Here is a 21,062-nt window from a genome sequence, read left to right on the forward strand (position 1 = left end):
TTAAACTTTTAACTACCATACGTAAAGCGACATTTTCTGAGCATATGCCTTTCTGTATTCCCTAAACTGGTTAGTGAATCTTGCGTAAAGCGTTATAATTACAACATTGAACATGTTGGAAAGAATCGCGTTCGTAAAATTGACGCAAAATGCATTTAGCTTGCAGAATCAAAATAATTAAAATTTAAAAAAAAATCCAAAACCGCTCATATAGCATCCCACTGTGCGACCCGATTTGACAGAACGTGTCCGGCTGCGAAACGTCAAACGGCGAGGTGTTGTTCTTGCGCAAGAAAGTGAAAATTTTCCTTCGGTGCTGGTTTGCTGCGGTGTTTGTCCGGGGGTTTTTGTGCTGCATTTAGGACGATTCACAAATCCCGTACCTTGTAGGACAAAATGTCGACGTATCTCGCTCTTCGAGCACTCCTTAACCCGAGTAAGTACATATTGTTTTTCTCCCAAAAAGCACTCCAAACTTTCAATCAGATGTTCTGCAGTCGGCAACCCCGTCTTGCATGTTTTGCCCTACGTAAAGTGAGGTTAATTTTGTAATCAACCCGTCTCCCCCCGGTCTGTTTGCTTTGTTTGCCCCGCAGTCGCCCGCAAAACGGTCGCCCAGATCCTGTGCGCCGGCAATGGGCTAAACGTGGTGCGCCGTGCGTCGCCGGCCATCCGCACCGTGCCGGTCCGGTTCTACGCCGAGAAGGAAGTGTTCAAGCGCGACAAACCGCACTGCAATGTCGGCACGATCGGGCACGTCGATCACGGCAAGACGACGCTGACCGCAGCCATCACGAAGGTGCTGGCCGATAAGGATCTGGCGGAGAGCAAAAAGTACACCGACATCGACAACGCGCCGGAGGAGAAGGCGCGCGGCATTACGATCAACGTCGCTCACATCGAGTACCAGACGGAGAACCGGCACTACGGCCACACGGACTGTCCGGGGCATGCGGATTACATCAAGAACATGATCACCGGCACGGCCCAGATGGACGGTGCGATCCTGGTGGTGGCCGCGACGGACGGCGCTATGCCGCAGACACGCGAACACTTGCTGCTGGCGAAACAGATCGGCGTCAATCACATCGTGGTGTTCATCAACAAGGTGGACGCGGCCGACCAGGAGATGGTCGATCTGGTGGAGATGGAGATCCGCGAGCTGATGTCGGAGATGGGCTTCGACGGTGATAATGTGCCGGTGATCAAGGGTTCGGCCCTGTGCGCACTGGAGGGCCGGGAGCCCGAGATTGGTGCGAATGCGGTGATGAAGCTGCTCGAGGAGGTGGACAAGTACGTGCCGACACCGGTGCGCGAGCTGGACAAACCATTCCTGCTGCCGGTCGAGTCGGTGCACAGCATTCCCGGCCGTGGTACGGTCGTGACGGGCCGGCTGGAGCGCGGCACGCTTAAGAAGGGTCAGGAGTGTGAGTTTGTCGGTTACAATAAGGTAAGACTTTTCTACTTTCGTGAAATGTGACGAACTGTTTGGTACTAAATCGCACCACCTCCCACAGGTCATTAAGTCCACCATCACCGGTATCGAGATGTTCCACAAAATCCTCGAGGAGGCACACGCCGGCGATCAGCTCGGTGCGCTGGTGCGCGGCATCAAGCGCGACGACATCAAGCGCGGCATGGTGATGTGCAAACCGGGCACGATGAAGGCGAACGATAACTTCGAGGCGCAGGTGTACATTCTCAGCAAGGACGAGGGCGGCCGCCACAAGCCGTTCACCAGCTTCATCCAGCTGCAGATGTTCTCGCGCACGTGGGATTGCGCGACGCAGGTGCAGATCCCCGGCAAGGACATGATCATGCCGGGCGAGGACGCCAAGCTGCAGCTGCGGCTGATGCGGCCAATGGTGCTGGAGCAGGGCCAGCGGTTTACGCTGCGCGACGGACACATTACGCTCGGTACGGGTGTGGTAACAAAGCTGCTTTCGCCCCTGTCCGAGAAGGAGCGGCTGGCGCTGACTGAGGGCAAGAAGGCGCGCGAGAAAGCTGCCAGCGGTAAGGCGTAAAGCCGCCTTCCCCCTGGTGGACAGGCGAAAGTATATGTTAAGCTAAGGAACACAAACACGAAAACGGTAAGGCTCTAGTTGGTTAGACGAAAAATACAATTCGGAAAAAGTCCATGTTGCGCCTCACGGTTCACTTAATTCCATTCCGAAAATCGTTCAATGGCAGAAAAAAGGCAAATTTAAACAAAACAAAACATTATCGCTTAGCTTTATTCCACATACACACACACACCGTTCCGGACTAATGGAAATGTTCCTTTGCGTAAGTCTTTGCCGCACGCAGCGCACTCTCGAGTGTGGCCTCGAAGTCCATCATCTTTACCTTGCGTGCCTTCATATTGCACACCTCGGCCGCCCGCTGTCCCTTCGGGGCGGCCGTTTGTGCTTTAAACAGTTGCGCTACCACCGCCAACCATCGCTCCGCATTGCACCGTTCGCTAACCATTGCCGGTGGGACCGTTGCCCGCGCCTTCACCTGATTGTCCGTAATGCTTACAACCAGAATCGGACGATCCGTGCAGTAGCGGGTCGCTTTGCTTAGCTGCACCTCCTCCAGGATGATGGAACACTCGAGAAAATGCACGATGAACGGATCACTGCTTGCGGGCCTCTGCTCCATCAGATTGCGCATCTCAATGTCGATCAACTCGCGGAGCGATTCGCGCGACCGATCCTTCAGCTTCTGGTACAACGCATTGATTACGTCGAGACAGCGCTGCCGGACACAGTACGGCAGATGGATGTTGTTGTCCGTCCCAGTCAGCAGCACATTTTTAAGTCGCTGCATGCGCGTCTCGATAATCGTAATGTCCTCCTGCTTTTCGTTCTGCTCCGCATCCTGCTGCAGCTGGCTAACGTCGTTCTGGATTTGTGCTCCGAGGTAGTGTACCTTCCTTGCCGCCGGCCCGGCGACCGCGTGAAACGTAAAGCAACCATTTTTCGACTGCGTCACATTGGTGATGGCCACATCCTGCAGCTCGCCCGTGCGGGTGGCGTGCGTTCCGCAGCAAAGCTCCCGCGATACGTCACCGATCGAAACGACCCGCAGGCCTCGGTCGGGATACGTTTCTCCCGGCACGATGGTGACGGTGGCGAGGTCGAGATCGGCTGCATTGCACACTGTCACGCCGATCGGTTCGTTTCGGTTGATTAACGTGCGTATTTCCGTTTCGATCGCTGCTATCTGTTCGAGCGTAAGTTTTTCGCCACTGATGGCAAGCTCCAGCCGGAAGTGGCGCTCGGAAACCGAACTCGACCGCTGACACATTGGCAGGGCGACCACTTTGCGGACGACTGCGTTCAACAGATGCGTTGCCGTGTGGTGGAGCGTTAGCTGCGTCCGTCGATTTGCGTCCACCTGCAGCACCACGGTGTCTCCAACGGAAAGGGCCACATTCGGTTGCCTCTTGATCGAGTGCATCACGAAGCCGTTGTGATCGGTGACACCGGTTACATCGAATGTTTGTCCACCGGTGGTACCACCACCTTCAACCGTTAGCCGCCCCGTGTCGCTCTGCTGGCCACCCGATTCGCAGTAAAAATTGCTCTGATCCGTCACGATGTGCCACTGGTCGCGGGCTTCATCTTCCAGCAGGAGGCTAACGCGCGCCCTGCACGGTGCCACCTCGTACGTGCCCTTGTCCGCGTTAAATGCATAATTATACCTCCGTTCGGCACGGGTCGGCTTTAGCGTGGCGCTGTCGAGCGATTCCCTGAGATTTTCGTACGCCGAAAGGCGTGTCTGTAGCTTCGTCGCCAGCTCGTGCTTGTGACCGTCCTTGAGCACGCGCACGTACCGTTCGTAGTCTCGGAAGTCGAGCGAAAAGTGCATCATCTCCCCGAGCTTCACCAGCAGCTCCTCGTCCAGCCCGTACGTATCGTACAGTTTGTGTATGTGCGCACCGTTCAGATGGGTTGGCTTCGTTTGTGCCAGCTCCTTAATGGCATCGGCAAGCCCGGGATGTTCCAGCGCTTCCGATTCCTCTAGCTGGGGGAACTGTTGCAGCAGTGCGTTCGTTTCGGTGGAACGTTTCGTGCGCAGCGCACTGTACAGGTGCTGCTCATGTTCGATTATTTGCAGCACGGTCGGCAGGTTGCGGCCCATCTCGGGGTACACGGTGCCTAAGATTTCCACCACGCACGGGACGGTTTCGCGTAGCAGCTGCGGGTGGTTAAAGGTACGCGTAGCTAGTGCAAGTGATTTGCGTATAATGCGTCGCAGTTTGTGGCTGAAAGAGGAGACACTTTGGTAAGAATGATCCAAGGAAGCAAAGGAAGTGTGTGTTCTTACTTTTGTGAGGGAAACATCCCATCGGCTAAGCAGGCTGTAATCATGCGACTATGATCGGCCATAATTCGGTAGGCGGTGTCCAGTTCGTAGTGGCTATCGGTACTGAGGAAGCTTCCGCGATATGGTTCCTTTTTCGTTGCCTAAAAAAAGAGAGAGATGTGATGTTACACTCATTTTTTTAAATGTTTTTCACTCCGAATTGATGATTTCCAATACCTTCTGTATACGGCGGAAGATTGGCTCGAACAGATCAGTATCGTAGTTGCTCTGCTTGTGCTGCAGATGCGCAACCAACCTTTCCAACCCCATGCCCGTGTCCACGTGACGCTGGGGCAAGTTGCGAATCGTGCCATCGTCAAGCGAACGGTTGTACTGAATGAACACGATGTTCCAAATCTCGGTCAGATCTGGCACACCGGCGTTTACCAGGTGCTGCCTTGCCTTCGTGTTTCTATACTCGCCCGACAGGTCCAGATGTATCTCCGTGCACGGCCCACAGGGACCGGAGTTGCCCATCTCCCAGAAATTATCCCGCGCACCGAAGGGAAGGACGCGTTCCGGTGGAATTCTTATAAAAGAAGTAAAAGAAGATTAATTAACATTGAATATCAATCACCAAGGACTCGATCAGTCTACTTACCCTAAGCTCAGCCAAATTTGCCGACACTCTTCGTCCGCCGGAAGGTTCAGCTTTGCATCGCCCCCAAAGTAAGTCACGTACACGCGGTCCGTATCGATGCGATACACGTTCCGGAGCAGGTCCCAGGCCATTTCGCACGCCTCGCGCTTGAAATAGTCCCCGAACGACCAGTTGCCCAGCATCTCGAAGAATGTATGGTGGTAGCTGTCGGTGCCCACCACGGACAGGTCGTTATGCTTGCCCCCGACACGGACGCATTTCTGCGAATTGACCGCCCGCTGGCAGGGCCGTTCGGCCGTGCCGAGGAACACGCTTTTGAACTGATTCATGCCGGCATTCACGAACGCTATCGTGCTGTCGTTGAACGGAATCAGCGAGCTGGAACGTATCAACCGATGGTTGTGCTTCACGGTAAAGTAGTCTATGAACTGGCGCCGGATCTCAAGCGAACTGGGTCCGGCGCGGCCCACCGAAACATAGCGCACTTGGTTGGTGGGTTGGCGGACGAGGTGGTGCCGGGACAGCACTCGCGAGGTGAAACACAGTCGGAAGGCCATTGTTTTCGGCCGTCGTTTCACTGGGCTGATATTTGATATTATACAACACCGGCTGATCGGATCCGACGAACAGCCGCGACTGACAGTGAAGCACGTTTGGAGGTTATGGATAGGTTTGTTTACATTTTGTGACAGCGAACACCATACGGATGCGGTAGAAGAATGTTTGCTGGAAAGAAATTAGAATTTAAGCAATTATGTATGGTTTAGTGGTAAATTTTGATGAATCTCAATTTTTGTACTGTTATCGAAAATATGTTTTGTGGCAAACCTCCGTACGATTTCTCATACTGGTCAATTTGAAATCCAATTCGCTTCTGCTGCATGGGCAGCGTTCGGACAGTCCGCCATGACAGTTGTGGAACGTAGAAAAACAAGCCATGACATGTTTTGATGCCACAAATCTAGGACGCCAACATCGGAGTCGCTGAATCCAGTGAAAAAGTGGAAAATTCCAACATTTTCATCATACTGTGGCCACATTAGTGTGGCCTAGGTACTTTTACGTGCGTGAGTTTATACGAGAAACGAAAGTAAGGTGAAAAACAGGCCTCAAAATGCATCGCCGCGGTGGAAAACGAATCCGCATGAATGACCCTCCGGTGGAGTACGAAGAAACGGAGCAGTTGTATCAAAAGTAAGTCCGTGGCGTGCAATGTTTGCGCAAATTGTCGCCCCAATGAGTTTCTGACCTCAATTTCATTTCGATTTCAGTGAACCGCTGAACGAAAGCTGGTCTTCGGGCGGACACGATGACGGAGCACACGCGGAAGAATCGGGCGAACCGTCCCGCGGCAGGATGACGCGTCTGCGGGCTCGCGGAGGTGTACCACTGAAAGCACCCATCATCGAGGACGATGATGATGATGATTTTTTCGGCAAGGAGCAGCAGCAGAAAAAGCGCAAGGCACCGCGCAAGCCGCGCGAAACGGTCCCGAAGGAGCACCACGAGCGGCCGCCCCGCGTGTACCGCGAGCGGGAGGAGCGCGAGGAGCGTGTCGTCGTGACGGATCGCGAAAGTACGACCGACGAGTCGAGCCTGTACTATATCCTGCGCCACTCGAAGTCACCGATCGCCACGATCGTGGACGATTGGATCGAGCGGTACAAGGCGGACAAAGACTCGGCCCTGATTGCGCTGATGAACTTCTTCGTGCACGCGAGCGGCTGCAAGGGCAAGATTACGCCCGAAATGCAGCAGGGCATGGAGCACTCGGGCATCATTCGCAAGATGACGGAGGAGTTCGACGAGGACAGCCACGAGTACCCGCTGATGATGTCGGGGCAGCAGTGGAAAAAGTTCAAGATGAACTTCTGCGACTTTGTGCAGACGCTGGTGAAGCAGTGCCAGTACTCGATCATCTACGACCAATTTCTGATGGACAATGTGATTTCGCTGCTGACCGGGCTGTCGGATTCGCAGGTGCGAGCGTTCCGCCACACGGCCACGCTGGCCGCGATGAAGCTGATGACGGCGCTGGTCGATGTGGCGCTGCTCGTCTCGGTCCAGTTCGATATGGCCGCGCGCCAGTACGAGACGGAGCGGACGAAACCGCGCGACAAGCGGGCGGCCGACCGGCTGGAGTCGCTGATGGCCCGCCGCAGCGAGCTGGAGGAAAACATGGACGAAATCAAAAACATGCTGACGTACATGTTCAAGTCGGTGTTTGTGCATCGGTACCGCGACACGCTGCCCGACATCCGTGCCATCTGCATGTCGGAGATTGGCATCTGGATGATGAAGTTTTCGTCCAACTTTTTGGACGACTCGTACCTGAAGTACATCGGCTGGACGCTGCACGATAAGGTGGGCGATGTGCGGCTGAAGTGTCTGCAGGCGCTGCTGCCGTTGTACGAGAACGAGGAGCTCAAGGGAAAGCTGGAGCTGTTTACGTCCAAATTCAAGGATCGTATCGTGGCCATGACGCTCGACAAGGAGTACGAGGCGGCCGTGCACGCGGTGAAGCTGGTCATAAACATTCTCAAGTAAGTGGCCTGTTCTGGGGAACAATGTTATCGGAATCGGAAGTTGTATTAATTTTTGTTATTTTTGCTGCTTGCAGGAGTCATCAAGACATTTTGGCGGATAAGGATAGTGAAATCGTGTACGAGCTGGTATACTCATCGCACCGTGGTGTCGCCCAAGCGGCGGCCGAGTTTCTGAACGAACGTCTGTTCCGCATGGATCCGAACGCGCCGGCTGTGTACACGAAGCGGGGCAAACAGCGTCTTCCTAACACACCGCTCATGCGCGATTTGGTGCAGTTCTTCATCGAGTCGGAGCTGCACGAGCACGGAGCGTACCTGGTCGACTCCATCATCGACAGCAATCCGATGATTAAGGACTGGGAATGCTACACCGATCTGCTGCTCGAGGAGCCGGGTCAGTTTGAAGAGATGCTGGACAACAAGCAGGAATCGACGCTGATCGAAATCATGGTCAGTGCGGTGCGCCAATCGGCCACGGGCGAACCACCGGTTGGACGGGGCAGCAGCCGCAAGATGACGCTGAGCGCGAAGGAAATCAAGCAGGTGCAGGACGATAAGCAGCGCTTGACGGAACACTTTATCCAAACGCTGCCACTGCTGCTGCACAAGTACAGCGCCGATGCGGAAAAGCTCACCAACCTGCTGGCCATTCCGCAGTACTTCGACATTGAGCTGTTTACCACCACCCGGCAGGAGGCGAATCTGCAGGCTTTGCTGGACAAAATGACACACGTCATGTCGACGCACGTCGACCGGGAGGTGCTGGAGACGTGTGCCAAAACGCTCGAATTCCTGTGCACCGATGGTAGCGCTATCTATGCCCGGTGCGATCTGGTGCGCTCGAACGTGATCGATGAGTGCGTCAACCGGTACAAGGAAGCGATCGATGACTATCGTAACGTGATCGCTGGCGATGAGATACCGAACGAGGACGAGGTGTACAATGTGAACATCTCGCTGAAGAAGGTCTCGACGCTGTTCTCGTCCCACAATCTGAACCCGTGGAATCTGTTCGACTCGCTGTACCAGGACATTGAGGAGCGGCTGGCGGGGAAGTCCGGCGACACGGGCATACCCAAGGAAGCGCTCGTTTACTGCATCGAGGCGTGCTTTTTCTCCATCAACTGGGGGCTGTACCATCTCGAGACGGCGATGGACCGGTCGCAGGTGCCACAGGAGGCGCACGAGCTGAGCCGCAACCTGCACAAGTACCTGAATGCCTGCAATCATCTCGTGCAGTACGATCGGGAGTCGGCGATACAGGAGGCCGCCTTCATGTCGATCTGCGATCTGCTGGTGGTCTTCTCGGACCAGCTGCGGGGCCACGCGGACGAAAACATACAGTCGCTGGTGTACGCGCCGAACGAGGAGCAGCAGCAGCTGCTCAACGAGTTTGTGCAGACGACGGTCTTTGCCACGGAGCAGGAGGAGGGCCTCGACGAGACGCGCATCGAGGAGCTGCACAAACGGCGCAGCTTTCTCGCTGCCTACTGCAAGCTGATCGTGTACAATATTCTTCCCATCAAGGCAGCGGCAGACATCTTTAAGCACTATCTGCGGGTAAGTGGCGAAGAGCAAAGCAGAAAACGTAACAAAAAGTCTAATATTTTGCTCAAATTGTTCGTTCATTCCAGCACTACGATGAGTACGGTGACATCATCAAGGCGACGCTGGGCAAGACGCGCGAAATCAACAAAGTTAACTGCTCGATGACCATGTGTCTGAGCCTGGTGAAGATGTTCAAGGAGCTGCAGGAACTGTCTCCCGACGGACGGGTGTCCCGAACGTCGCAGGAATTCCAGGACCTGAAAGAGTTGGCCAAGCGGTTTGCACTGTCGTTTGGGTTGGATGCGGTGAAAAATCGGGAAGCAATTACCGTGTTTCACCGTGCGGGCATCCATTTCGCCGTCACCTCTACGAACGAGGAGCTAGACGATCCTTCAGCCGCACCGCCGTGCATCGCGTTTCTGGAAGTTTTGACCGAGCTGACGAACAAACTGATCAAACAGGACAAAAAGCTAATGTATGTATTTGGCGCTGGTCTAGAGCTACTCTATAACGCTTACTTAATCGTTTTGTTTGTTTCTCCCTTACAGTCTCGCTTTCCTCGACCGTCGCCTAAAGGCCGGTATTCCGTCGAGCCGCTCAGAGGACTGGCAACCATTGGTCACGTATCGCAATTCACTGCTGCACGGCGAGACCGATCAACTGCCGGCGGTCACGGCGAAGCGTGCGTACACCAGAAAGAAGAAGGACACCGACCACGACGACGAGGACGAGCATGACGATGAGGATGATAACGATTACATCGGTTAGAAGGGTGGGAGTCTCAATTGTATTTATTCAACATTCTTTGCTGCAATCGATTACTTATGCGGCATTTTAGAGCGAAATAGGGTAAGCTTAGTTTGTAGTAAAATCTTATTTTCCATCCTAAACGATTTGTAATTGTTAAAAGAAATAAAATTTTAGGCCTTTGAATCACCAAAACTGAAATTCAAATCTATTAACCGCTCAACCGTAACGTGATTGCTGGATAAATATGAGGCGAGCGACCATTACAGGGTTTTCCAAGCCAATCTGCAATGTGCACAGCATCGTTCATCGCTTGCAAGATGTTTTCACGTGTTAATGAAATTTCAGTTTCAACGCATGCTTTTCAACACATCACAAAGAACTGTCAAACTCAATCCAGCTTGAGACGTGTTGAAAATCATGCTGAAGAAATTAAAAAAATAAGATGAAGGAATTGAAACCTCAGATTGATATGGCTTAGCATAAAGCACGCGATGAATAACAACGTTAACATTCGACTTGGAAAATCCTGTATTCACCATCTCGAAGATGTTTTTCAACAGCTGTCTAATGGTGTATTTGCATCATAATAAAATTTCATTTCTTACACATGATTTTCAACACATTACAAAGAACTGTCAAACTCAGTTCAACTTGAGACGCGTTGAAAATCATGTGGATCAACTGAAACATTATTGTGATGCCAATGCAACATTTGACAGCTGTTGAAAAACATCTCGCAAGCAATGAAAAATGTTGTAGACATTGGAAATTGACTCGGCAAACCCTGTATCGTGCAGACCGTACACGTGGGGTGTAATTGGTAAATCTTTCATGTGTAACACACACTCTTTGATTTGCCTAAAAGATGAGCCGAACCTCTGCATGGTTGAAGCACATTACATCGCCCCGGGGGACTGTGCCAACAGCGCTCTAATTTAATTGGTGTGTTGAAAAAGAGTTTATCGGTGAGCAAGGAGAGAGAGAGAAAGGAAGAAAACATTAATATTCTGTGTTTGACAAGAATGAACTACGATTCGTTCGGGTCATTTCTTCTCATGCATCACCGGATAGTTCCGTTGTGGTGAAGTAAACGTTACCTGATACTAATACCGTAATGCTGGGCAATTAATAGTTGTTTACGTTGCTTGCAGCATAACTCATATTGTATGATACGAGGGAGGATGAAAGAAGCCCTCCAGTAAAGCTGATAGATCATTCATCGTGCTAAACCAGCACAGCAAAGCAAAATACCCATCGGTGGGTGGTGATGTTTATGTACACACGGGGGGAAGGGGTGGTGCATGATAAATAATAAATTCTGAATGGAAGTAATTAACTTTAATCTTCATTATCACTAGACCAAACTGTTCCTCGAACCGACTCGGACGATGATGCCTCACCTTGACCTAATAAATTATGGATACCGATCGAAGCTCTTGTTGATTATGCAGGACATGCTGTGGAGTCGGGGGACAAGATACATTTTTTTGTTCAGTCAAGAACTTGTTGCAGAATTAGACTGTTCTGTTTCCATAATGAGTCATTAGCATAATATCAGCTTTAAAATGTTGCTTGACAAAGTAAATAATTTATCAGCAGAAGGTGGAACAGCTGGTGATTTTTGGTTTGCATTTCGTGTTGGAAGTTTAAAGTTAGACAAGCTTATTAATTCTAGCAGGAAGGAAGGAATCGCATGTTGAGTAGCGAATAATGCAAAAGTTTCTATTTGGACATCATTTCGTAGACCATTTTGCTTGTCCTATCTTCAGGGTGTAGTTGGAATATTGTGATCGACCGTAAAAGAAACTAAAATATGCAAACATACCGGTGATAATGTACCATCCGCGATTGGGAATTTGATCACAATGGTACAGCCTCGGCAGCAAACTTTTAACGAAATTAAACCCCCCCCCCCCCCCCCCCGTTTTCTTACGCGCCCTTTGCGGTCGCCCGCAGCAAACGAAACGAAATTGAAAGAATTAATATTAAGCATGTTTTTAGCAAGAAGTAAATGCAACGATCCGATGTGCTATGCGATTCCCCAGAACGATAAAGCAAACCGGGCGGTGTTAAAACCACCGTGGTGTGTCCCTTTCCTTATGGGTTTTCGTGCATGTACAGCACGTTGACAGAATTACCATATCCCAACGGAGAGCGGCCGGCTCGGGTACGAGATCTCATTTTAACTTGCTTTCCAAGACAAATAAAAAGGGCCCCTAAAGGGGTGATGGGTAGAAGAAACCACAAACAGCCCCTTTAAAAACTAGAGACAGACGCATCGCCAACGTTTGAGATCGCTTATCGGTTCCGCTTATCTGCTTTTAAAATGTACTCTTTCGGTGAGAATAGTTCGTTTCACTCACCCTTTGCCGGCTTACTAGCTCAAGCTCACATGGTCATCTCATTCGCTCTTTTCACCCTGCTCACTTCGGGGAGTCGGTTTGCGCTCTTTCGCAAGAAGCTCTCTCACTGCCACTACTTCTACCGCTGTTGGGGGATCAAAGGAGCATGGGCTCGGCTAACAACCTTCTACCAAAAGCTTGCTCAGAACGATACTTGTTGGCGTAGAGGAACGTTGTTGTGTGTGGTGTCCGGCGTTCGCGTGCACTTTCCGTACTGTACTGTGCCGCCGTTGTGGTGCTCAAGTGGCTTGTTAGTGCGAGTTTGCCGGCTGGTGTTTGGTGTGGTTTGCTAGAAGTGGGCTGTGTGCCGGTTTGCAAATACAAATAGAGCAAAAAAAAAAAGAAGAAGTGCCAATTGGAATGTGTTGAAAAGGTTCGAAATTGTATGCAGATCACTTGTGTGACGAGTGTGTGTGTGAGTGTGTCATCCATAGGGCATTGAAGGTATGGTGTGGAACACGTGATCGTGCAATAGGATAATGATGCTGGTGGAGTTGAAAGGTCGGACAGAAGTGAAGCAATAATATTTATTACAATTGGATTGAACTGCAAAACGGCTGAGAAAGTGTCATTGTTGTTTCTGATTCCCAAAATCCCTCGTTATGTGAAGGTGTGTTTTGTGATTGGGTTTTTTTTTAGTATAAATTTCCCAAACCCTAAACCAAATTGGATATTTGATCCCTAAAGGCATCTAATTCTGCTCTCGTGCCCGCTTCTTTTACCTATCAAAATTCAAAACCCGAACAACGTGATATGCACACAGACGCACACCAACCCGATCCGTATCGGTTACACATCGGAATACAGCACACACCGCGTGTGCAATGATTGGAATTTCTATGTCTGCCTCATCTACATACAACTCCACCTATGTCGACTGATAGACGTCGTCTCGTGCAAAACGGAGGAGCCTTTTTTCGCCGTTCAATAATACCATTCCTATACCCTGCAGGGCAGGGCAGGCAGTCTTTGAACTGGAAATCGACATGCAAAATGTGAATCGGCGCAAATCGACGCAAAGACGAATCCAAGGAGGCCTTTTCGATGGAAGATGTTGGCTGCTGGTCCCAATTAAAGGATGTGCTCTCTTTCTCTTTAAACAGAAGAAAGGGACATGGGGAGAGCACATGCTATCGGGGAGCACCGGTGTCGGGTGTACTGATCGATGATGTTTTTTTAATGGCTCACATTATCGCTTCGGTTTTGCCATTGCCGTTTGTCTTGGTTGATGGATACCTCTTCTTTCAGCACGATTGTGTGGATATGAAGGTGGGTGGCAACATGAACAGGTTTGCTACTCAAACAACAATAGCAGTGTAGAGACATTATGCAACCGGGTTTTGGCTGCAAGAAAACGGTCCATTTTAGCTTCGCTACAGACACAGACACGCCGGACGTGACCGAAATGTGTAAAATCGCTACGGAAAATACCGATCGATCGTGTACTGTCACACACACACACGTGTGTGTATGTGTGTCAAAGGGGTAAACATCATCCCTGGGTGGCTAATGGGGTATTTTAGAGCGAACCGGAGCTATTATCCTCGCTTCCCTACGTGAGATGTAAGCCGAAGTAGGTGAAGGAAAACAAAACCTGCAACCCCAAACATACGCTTTTGCGTTGCGCTTCGGTTTAAAATTAGAAATTGTATTTATCCAACCACTGGCCATTCCATCCGGGTCACTCTTTCATACCATCGATCAGTTGCGTTTTATCATCCTGCTAAACGGGTCAATAGATTGGCGCAACTTTCTCTTTTGGTTGTGGTTTTGAAGCACACGGTGGATGGGACAAAACATGTATCATATCCGTGCCTAGAAACCTAAAAGCACAGCAGGGATGGGAACATAATAACTCGCGCTCCAATTATAAAACTGCTACTGGGGCTGGAGTTTCCCACCCCGTTGACAGACACCGGATGGGGAAGCTGCCACAGAAACGGAGAACCCTCTGTACGGTGAGTTGCTGCTCCATGAGCAGTGTGTCTAGTCAACCGTCCAAGCTGTCCAAAACGTGTTGGCCTGTGGAGCGCTTTCCTTTTATCCACCCGTCGCGTACGTGGCCGGACAAGATAGCATTGCACAGGTCTGTAAGCAGGAGCGGAAGTTAACCGTAGCGGAACTTCTATTGAACTGGTACGGTCCCTTCAAGGGGTCCGGTGATGTGCTGCAAGCTTGCAAGACAGCTGTCGCTTTTATTAGTATCTGTACCGTACCCGTACCATTACGCTGTAAACGCTGTACGGTCGGCGTGTGACATCAGCACAAACAACTCTGTGTTTAGCTACGTAGGTGACGGATATACAGTATCAATTCTGGTAGGGGTCGGAGCTGGAACACAGAGAGTGAGACAGTGAGCCCTGTTTCTTTTCAACCCCATAAATAGCATGTAATGGGGAATGAGGAAATAGTGGGGGGGGGGGGGGGGAGGGGGGGAGGATCGGTGTAGGTTGTTATGCACAAATGGGATGCATCAAGCGAAGCATGATAAGAAAGTTTAGCATACTAACATCCTGCAGGGACAGGCCATCACAGGCCATGCGGTCCATTCATCGGGGAGGGCTCGAATGAGTGCAATGGAGACGCCTGGTAGTTCACGTGGTACAGGGGTTCTTTTGACGAATTTGGTCGAAATGGTTTGGTATTTTCGAATGCCGTTCAACAGTGTATGGCAGTGGAAGTGTGTAATGATGCATCTCAAACGTATTACAGGGTTTGCCACGATTTTTATGGTCAATTGACATAATTTTTTGGGCTCGTCTCACGATTTATTCATCGCATCTCCATAGATTTTTGGTTCGTTCCCATAATTCATTGGTATCGTCCGATTGGATATCAATACAATTGAACCAAAAAATCGTGGGAACTCACAAAAAATGGGAACCAGCCAATAAATCGTAAGAAACCCTGTATTACTTATTCTTTATTTTAGAATAAACTTTATGAGTGCTATCCACGTTTTCTAAAACAAGATGCGATTTAATGTCATAACAGATTAACCAAAAAGATTCTATATAATCTCAAAAAAAGTAAAAAATATCTATGAGCCGGGTCGCGTAAATTCACGCATTTTCACTTCGATAACATTAGAAGCTGTAGTAATTGCTTTGAATATTTTGATTATGATTTGAAGAATTTACAGTATATTTGAACATGTCATAAATACCACTTGTGTTCATCGTCTGTGCTGTATTTCTTCATACTGTTTTTATTTCAATTCCCTTACACTACATTTGCATACATAAAACTGAGCAAATATGCTTTTCAACTTCTAATTAGTTTAAATGATTGCCAGCTAGACGCCTATTTTAGATGTGAGATTGACAGCTTCACTTAAAAGAGGTCTAGGATCACATTAAAATCGATAGGACACGCGATAGGGATCATCACAAGCTGACCAAAATATTATGAAACCTATCACTACCTGTTTCATTCAGATGCTCAACAAATCTCGGCTTAGCAAAATGCCTATCCTATGATTAAATTTTCCATAAATTTTACTCTCATTGTAAAGTATACGTATTTTCATATTTTGATAAATAAAAGTAGCAAAACGTTCCAAATTGTACAGTAATAAAGAATACATTTAACATACAGTTATAATAAAATACACATGTGAAATCAACCGTGAACCCCTGCAATAGAGTCTTATCTTTAGCGCTTTAATTTGTCCTTTAATAGCAGTGTTGCATATGGAGAGCAACAATGATACGAGAACGGAATTTGCTTCCCTTTCCTCCCCTGTTTACGCATACCAAAGAACTTGCGTGAGCACACTGCGGCAGGTTAAGACTTTAGTCAGCAATTCGGTTACAATTTGGCCAGATAAATTATGCATCCCCCCCCCCCCCTAAACACAACAAGCTTTTACATTCATTCATGCTGCACCATCCCGAATCCCTTTTCTCGCAAGCGGCGATGATAACCAGCGGCGACGTAAACACAATTCCCAATTACTTTATCCTGCCCAACGCCAGAGTTTAGACCAGTGATTTGTCCGTTTCCCCCGGTCCACAAAAAGGCTTCCCTGCGTCATCCCGCCGCAACTGCGTAGGGATGTAAGTAATTGTTTTGCTCTTTATGTCACATTTCACGATATGCAGGAGCGTTGCGCATACGGCCAAGTGTGTGTGTGTGTACAGCCCATTCGTCATCCACCTTCCAATGCCTACCTGCCTGCCTGTTGGAATGGATGAAAGAAAAAACGGGAACCGGAAAAGGGCAAAACCCCGGTCCATTTTTCTTCCCGATTGGCTTACCCTTTTGCTGTTGCTGCTCAGATACGGGTATTTTTATTTCGCATGTCAGGAAAACCTACTCATACTTTGGCTCAAAAAAACCTTACACAAATAACAGTTACCGATTTGGAAAGTACCGAAACACCTGAGGCAAGATGCATGAAAAAAAAGGGAAATAGGACCCAACTAACACACTGGGTTGGGGAGAATAAAAGTTGTGTGTGTGTGTGGGGGGGGGGGGGGGTAAATGTTAGTGAAAGATTCGCCAAAAATTAAGTTACGCCGGGTACGGTGCACGACAATATCCGGTTTTCGGTTGCCGTCGGTTGTGATTTGCTTTCTCTCTCTCTCTCTGCCCTCCAATCTCTCGGCACACTCGTCGTCGTTAGTCGCCTAAACAAAATATCCAACCCCAAACCGAGCCGGTAAAGTGAAAAAAAAAATAGAAAGGATTCTCACCCACAATCCGATCCTGTTCCGTTCCGTTTGAATTATTTCCTAGAATTACAGCTGCTTGATGGTTTATTTTTCCGATTTCCAATGCAGGTTTGGGCGGGTTGGTTTATGGTGTATGTAGTTGTACATTCACATACACATACACACTTTGCCGGCGGCGCATTTTGATTTTTCCGTTTTCATTTGGCAGAGAAAAAAAGAACCCGACAGCTTTCGGGTGTTGCGTTCTAGGAAAGGTTGTTGTGGGTAGTTCCCTGCAGTCCTGAAATCGACTTTATTGCAACGAATAAAAGAAAAGGCATCATTAATCCGGGGTCTAAACTATAAAACGGCAACGCGTTGTACTGTTTTCACTGCCCTGTACATTGTTAATAATTTAAGTTGTCTTAAAAAGGGAACCACAACGAGCTTTTGATCAAGTGACGCCCGCCAACTAGGCGAACAAACTCCAAAGGACTCCAATCTAACCCTGGCTGCATTTCGGGTGAATTATTTACGCCCATTTGTGACCCGATTGTGGTTTAGGTCGCGCTGCCAAAGGGTGAGTCTGTGTGTGTGTGTGTGTGTGTGTGTGTGTGTGTGTGTGTGTGTGTGTGTGTGTAGGCCGTGCGTCATCCCCTACACGGCCTCTGCCCATCGGATCGGACTTCACGGAGCAAGAAAACATGGCGTGAGATTGAATAATTTAAAGGTTCTCAACACCTCCCCAACCTACCCTTTGGGGTTGGGAAATTCTACCGACCAGGTTTTCCCTTTTAATTTTACCAGTTTGTTTTTCCCCATCGACCGGCTCTATTAGACAGCTTTTTTCCACTCTTCTCCTTCCAATGTTTTCGTTCTGAACTAAGCATTTTGCACAAATTGGTGACAAACAGCATTGAAAAAACACATTTTAATTTAGTTTTCCACGCTCAACAACTTCCCCATTCTCTGTAGCCAACCCGCTCGAGACTGGGTTTTTGATTTCTTATGTGATGCGTTTTTCGTTTTGTTTGCAGCTTTGCAGGCCAAATGGTGGAAAAACAACTGGCCTGGGGAAAAGCCATTTCAATTGATCTGTGAGATAGTTTGTTTGTGCCTTCGTGCGCCCGTCTGCCGGTACAACATTTTCCGCAACGACAATTCCAAAGTGCAGCCGTGGTCGGGCGGTGAGTTTCGAAACGCTGGTATCCAGTGTGTTGAAAACTGGGAGGACATGGGATGCGATGGAAGATAGAGGGAGAGATAGAGGGGTAGAAAATCAACTTTTGCAAAAGTTTTCCACACCCCGATTCGAATACGAGGATGCGATGAAGCTGAAGCACATACACACTCAAAAAGAGTTGTAATGTAAAGAGAAAAAAAAGGAAAATAATGAAATGGTTATGGTGTTGTAACAGTGCAGGAAAGAAACACATTTCCACGTTGGCCGGATTAGGCACTTTCCCAGTCGTCCCAGGCTTAGCCGGGGAGGGAAATGGAAATCAGTCCGTGTCGGGGTAAAAAAGTTTTCCACCACGCTCGCTCGCCGAGTGCGCACCGAAAGGATTAAAAGTGTCGAAAAAGAAGAGGAAGGAGTAAAAAACACATCACAACACCCCAATTTTTCTCCCGCAATGGGTGTCCCAAAGCATCGCGGCGCGACCCGTCCAAAAAAGAACCAATCCAGTCAATTACAGGCAACGATGTAGCCGGTTTTCTGTTTTGTGCCATTTTATCGAATTTTATCGGCGAAGGCTCACGGTTTGGCATGGCAAGTTATCAAACGCTGGTGGTGTAAAATTTTAATATCAATTTATCTGGTACAGCGAGAAAACTTTTTCCCCCCTTTCTCCCAAGCATGTAACAATTCTGTTGATGGGGCAGCTTTTTTTTGTGGAAAGCTCACTTTCCCCTTCTTTCGCTCGTTAATGTGATGTTTGTGATCATTTCAAGCGTGTGGTGCAAATTGCTGCCTACTAGGACGACGACAGCCAGCTACGACAGGCTGGTGCCAATCAGAATGCCCCTTACCCTCAGCGCCACTTTATTTCCCCCGGCCAGCAACGACTAGACTAGAATGCCGTTACCTTGGTAACCGAAATCCGGTGGCGCGGGTTTTGGTTGGTTTTGCTAGGCTGTAGGAAACCGGGTGCCGAAGCGCAAGTGTAGTAAATGAGCAAATCGAGTGTTAAGTGCTGCTAAAGCACACACAAACACATACACACCCAATGAAAAGGGGTCGATTGAATATTTTAAATAACTCCATAGAGGGAGGGGAGTGGAAGGAAGGCGGAGGGCAAGAAGAAAGGTAGTTTGAACACAAATATAGCCCCCGTCGGCCGGGAAAAACGGGTGTTTGCTGCCACCCGCTCCGCACAAGTGGCATAATTTCAACACGTGAAGCAGTAGATTAACTTCTCCGAAAGGGAAAATGAAGGTGTGCCCGTCCTGGATGGCTTTTCAGTTTGCTGCTTTTTTGTTGGTTGCTGAGTTGGGGACCCGTTGCTAATCGTTTCACTCCGGCTTGTGCGCGCTCACCAACACACACACACACACACACACACACACACACCAGCACGTCAATTAACAATCAAAACTTCCAGGCTCGTCCACAGGCGGCTCGTCAACATCACATGTCGATGGGTGGTGGGGTTTCTCGATATTTTGGGGCCACACAATGGGGCACACGGGCGGGATGAATGTGCCAAAAAGTGATGTTTAGGCGTTTAATTAGGTTAGTTTAGGATCGACGCAGCAAATCGACGAAAATTAAATGTAGCACAGCAAACACACACAGCTATTAATCCCTTTAGTTTACCGATGTGTTCATATAGCAGTTAGAGGCGAAAGAACTCCGCAGGAGCCAAAGCCTCTCTAAACCATACTAACAACAACAATTCATATAGCAGCAAATGGCAATGGTAGTGCCGGATAAGTAAGTAAGTAACAGCAATCGCTGTGACCAGATGGTGTCTATTGTGCGGGTGTTCAAACTTATAACAGGGGCAACATTGGTTTTAACGACATAACTTTACTTGTGGGCCATTGGGACGATATCATAAGCTAGCTTGAGTTAGGACGCGAAAATATAGAATTGATAATTGATAAAAAATACCCAAAAATATGCGTTTTATGGAGCATCTTTAAAAATTAAGTTCGCTTCAGAACAGATTCGAACCACGTCCGGTCTTTGTAGGATCTGAGCATACATATCAGCCGTCTTTTAGTAAGAAAATTTCATAGTATTGTTTGTAAGTATCGCTCAAGTAATGAATTATGAAGTCAATTACTTTAAAGGGAATAAATTGTCTTTTAATTCAGCATAACAACTGTATACAATTTGAGATACTTTAAAGCTACACATTTACATTTAAGATACATCTGCTGGCGTCAGTTCGAGAAAAAGTAGAAAATTATATTCAAAACTGTGTATAAATAAGTATTAAAATTACATTTACGAACATTCATACCGATATTTACCCCCAAAAACATCCACTGTGCAATCGACATACTTCGTTCCCGTGTGTATGTGTCTGTGTGTGCGTGAAAATTGTTAATTTTCGTTGTTGCTGCTCATGTTTTTTCTCTCTCTCGAATATGCTAAATCGCAGTCAACGTAAAACTGCTTCATAATTGGGTCGTTTTGGTGGCTCGAAAAGGCGAGTGTTTGGCAAATTCCGCACCACAACAGCGCCAACAGTGATGGGTTTTGGGTATGGTTTCGCTGGGGGTTTCAATGTGCGCCATCGTGACACAATCGACGGTTATTTTTGTGTAAACGTGCATGTGTGTGTGTGTGTGTGTGTGTGTGTGTGTGTGTGTGTGGCTACACCACCCTGAGTTTGTTTGATCTTTTCGATTCGGTGTGCCAACGGAAAATAGGCAAAAATAATACCAGTACTACAACCATTCCATTTACCCTCCCCACTACCCCTTCCCTCTCACAATTCGATCGATTTGTTATTGTGCCTTCGGAAAAGACGACAAATAGCAACAGCAACAACAATCACACACAAAAAAAGTCGAAAAGCTCATCACCAGCACACGAACACAATCTATTTCATCTTTTACGCGAATTATTTTCGGCAAAGCAACAACACGGTTGTCGTTTTTCGGGTTTTTTTTTTCTCTCTCTCTCCATTAGTATGCTTCTTTGTAGCTACACATTCCATTGTATCTGTAGTGTGCGTGTGTGTGTGTGAGTAAA

At 48.6% G+C, this 21,062-nt stretch overlaps 3 protein-coding genes across 3 annotated transcripts; 2 read left to right on the forward strand and 1 right to left on the reverse strand.

Moving 5' to 3' along the window:
- The first annotated feature begins 253 nt into the window (after window positions 1-253).
- Window positions 254-2,138, forward strand: LOC120949284 (elongation factor Tu, mitochondrial). The gene is made up of 3 exons (XM_040366490.2): window positions 254-436; window positions 597-1,450; window positions 1,518-2,138. Exons 1-3 carry the CDS (start codon window positions 397-399, stop codon window positions 2,022-2,024), a joined length of 1,401 nt encoding a protein of 466 aa, XP_040222424.1. The 5' UTR covers window positions 254-396; the 3' UTR covers window positions 2,025-2,138.
- Window positions 2,139-2,202: 64 nt separating this feature from the next.
- On the reverse strand, window positions 2,203-5,622 carry LOC120949283 (alanine--tRNA ligase, mitochondrial). Its single transcript, XM_040366489.2, has 4 exons — window positions 4,955-5,622; window positions 4,531-4,882; window positions 4,315-4,454; window positions 2,203-4,252 (listed from the first exon to the last, which is right to left on the reverse strand). The coding sequence occupies exons 1-4, from the start codon at window positions 5,509-5,511 to the stop codon at window positions 2,266-2,268; spliced, it is 3,036 nt and encodes a 1,011-aa protein (XP_040222423.2). The 5' UTR covers window positions 5,512-5,622; the 3' UTR covers window positions 2,203-2,265.
- Window positions 5,623-5,879: 257 nt separating this feature from the next.
- LOC120950178 (cohesin subunit SA-1-like) lies at window positions 5,880-9,990 on the forward strand. Its single transcript, XM_040367992.2, has 5 exons — window positions 5,880-6,148; window positions 6,226-7,497; window positions 7,575-9,060; window positions 9,135-9,523; window positions 9,597-9,990. The coding sequence occupies exons 1-5, from the start codon at window positions 6,069-6,071 to the stop codon at window positions 9,814-9,816; spliced, it is 3,447 nt and encodes a 1,148-aa protein (XP_040223926.2). The 5' UTR covers window positions 5,880-6,068; the 3' UTR covers window positions 9,817-9,990.
- The last annotated feature ends 11,072 nt before the right edge of the window (window positions 9,991-21,062 follow it).

Source organism: Anopheles coluzzii, chromosome 2, assembly GCF_943734685.1.
Source record: "Anopheles coluzzii chromosome 2, AcolN3, whole genome shotgun sequence".
Classification (NCBI taxonomy): Eukaryota; Metazoa; Arthropoda; class Insecta; order Diptera; family Culicidae; genus Anopheles; species Anopheles coluzzii.

Bases quoted from the DNA above. Each gene is read 5' to 3' on its own strand.
- LOC120949283 (XM_040366489.2), bottom strand. From the start codon at position 5,511: ATGGCCTTCCGACTGTGTTTCACCTCGCGAGTGCTGTCCCGGCACCAC. The intron at 4,455-4,530 runs GTATTGGAAATC...CTCTTTTTTTAG, and splicing joins TCTTCCGCCGTATACAGAAG to GCAACGAAAAAGGAACCATA. The intron at 4,253-4,314 runs GTAAGAACACAC...CTCCTCTTTCAG, and splicing joins GGGATGTTTCCCTCACAAAA to CCACAAACTGCGACGCATTA.
- LOC120949284 (XM_040366490.2), top strand. From the start codon at position 397: ATGTCGACGTATCTCGCTCTTCGAGCACTCCTTAACCCGA. The intron at 437-596 runs GTAAGTACATAT...TTTGCCCCGCAG, and splicing joins TCGAGCACTCCTTAACCCGA to TCGCCCGCAAAACGGTCGCC. The intron at 1,451-1,517 runs GTAAGACTTTTC...CACCTCCCACAG, and splicing joins AGTTTGTCGGTTACAATAAG to GTCATTAAGTCCACCATCAC.
- LOC120950178 (XM_040367992.2), top strand. From the start codon at position 6,069: ATGCATCGCCGCGGTGGAAAACGAATCCGCATGAATGACCCTCCGGTG. The intron at 7,498-7,574 runs GTAAGTGGCCTG...TGCTGCTTGCAG, and splicing joins CTGGTCATAAACATTCTCAA to GAGTCATCAAGACATTTTGG. The intron at 9,061-9,134 runs GTAAGTGGCGAA...CGTTCATTCCAG, and splicing joins TCTTTAAGCACTATCTGCGG to CACTACGATGAGTACGGTGA.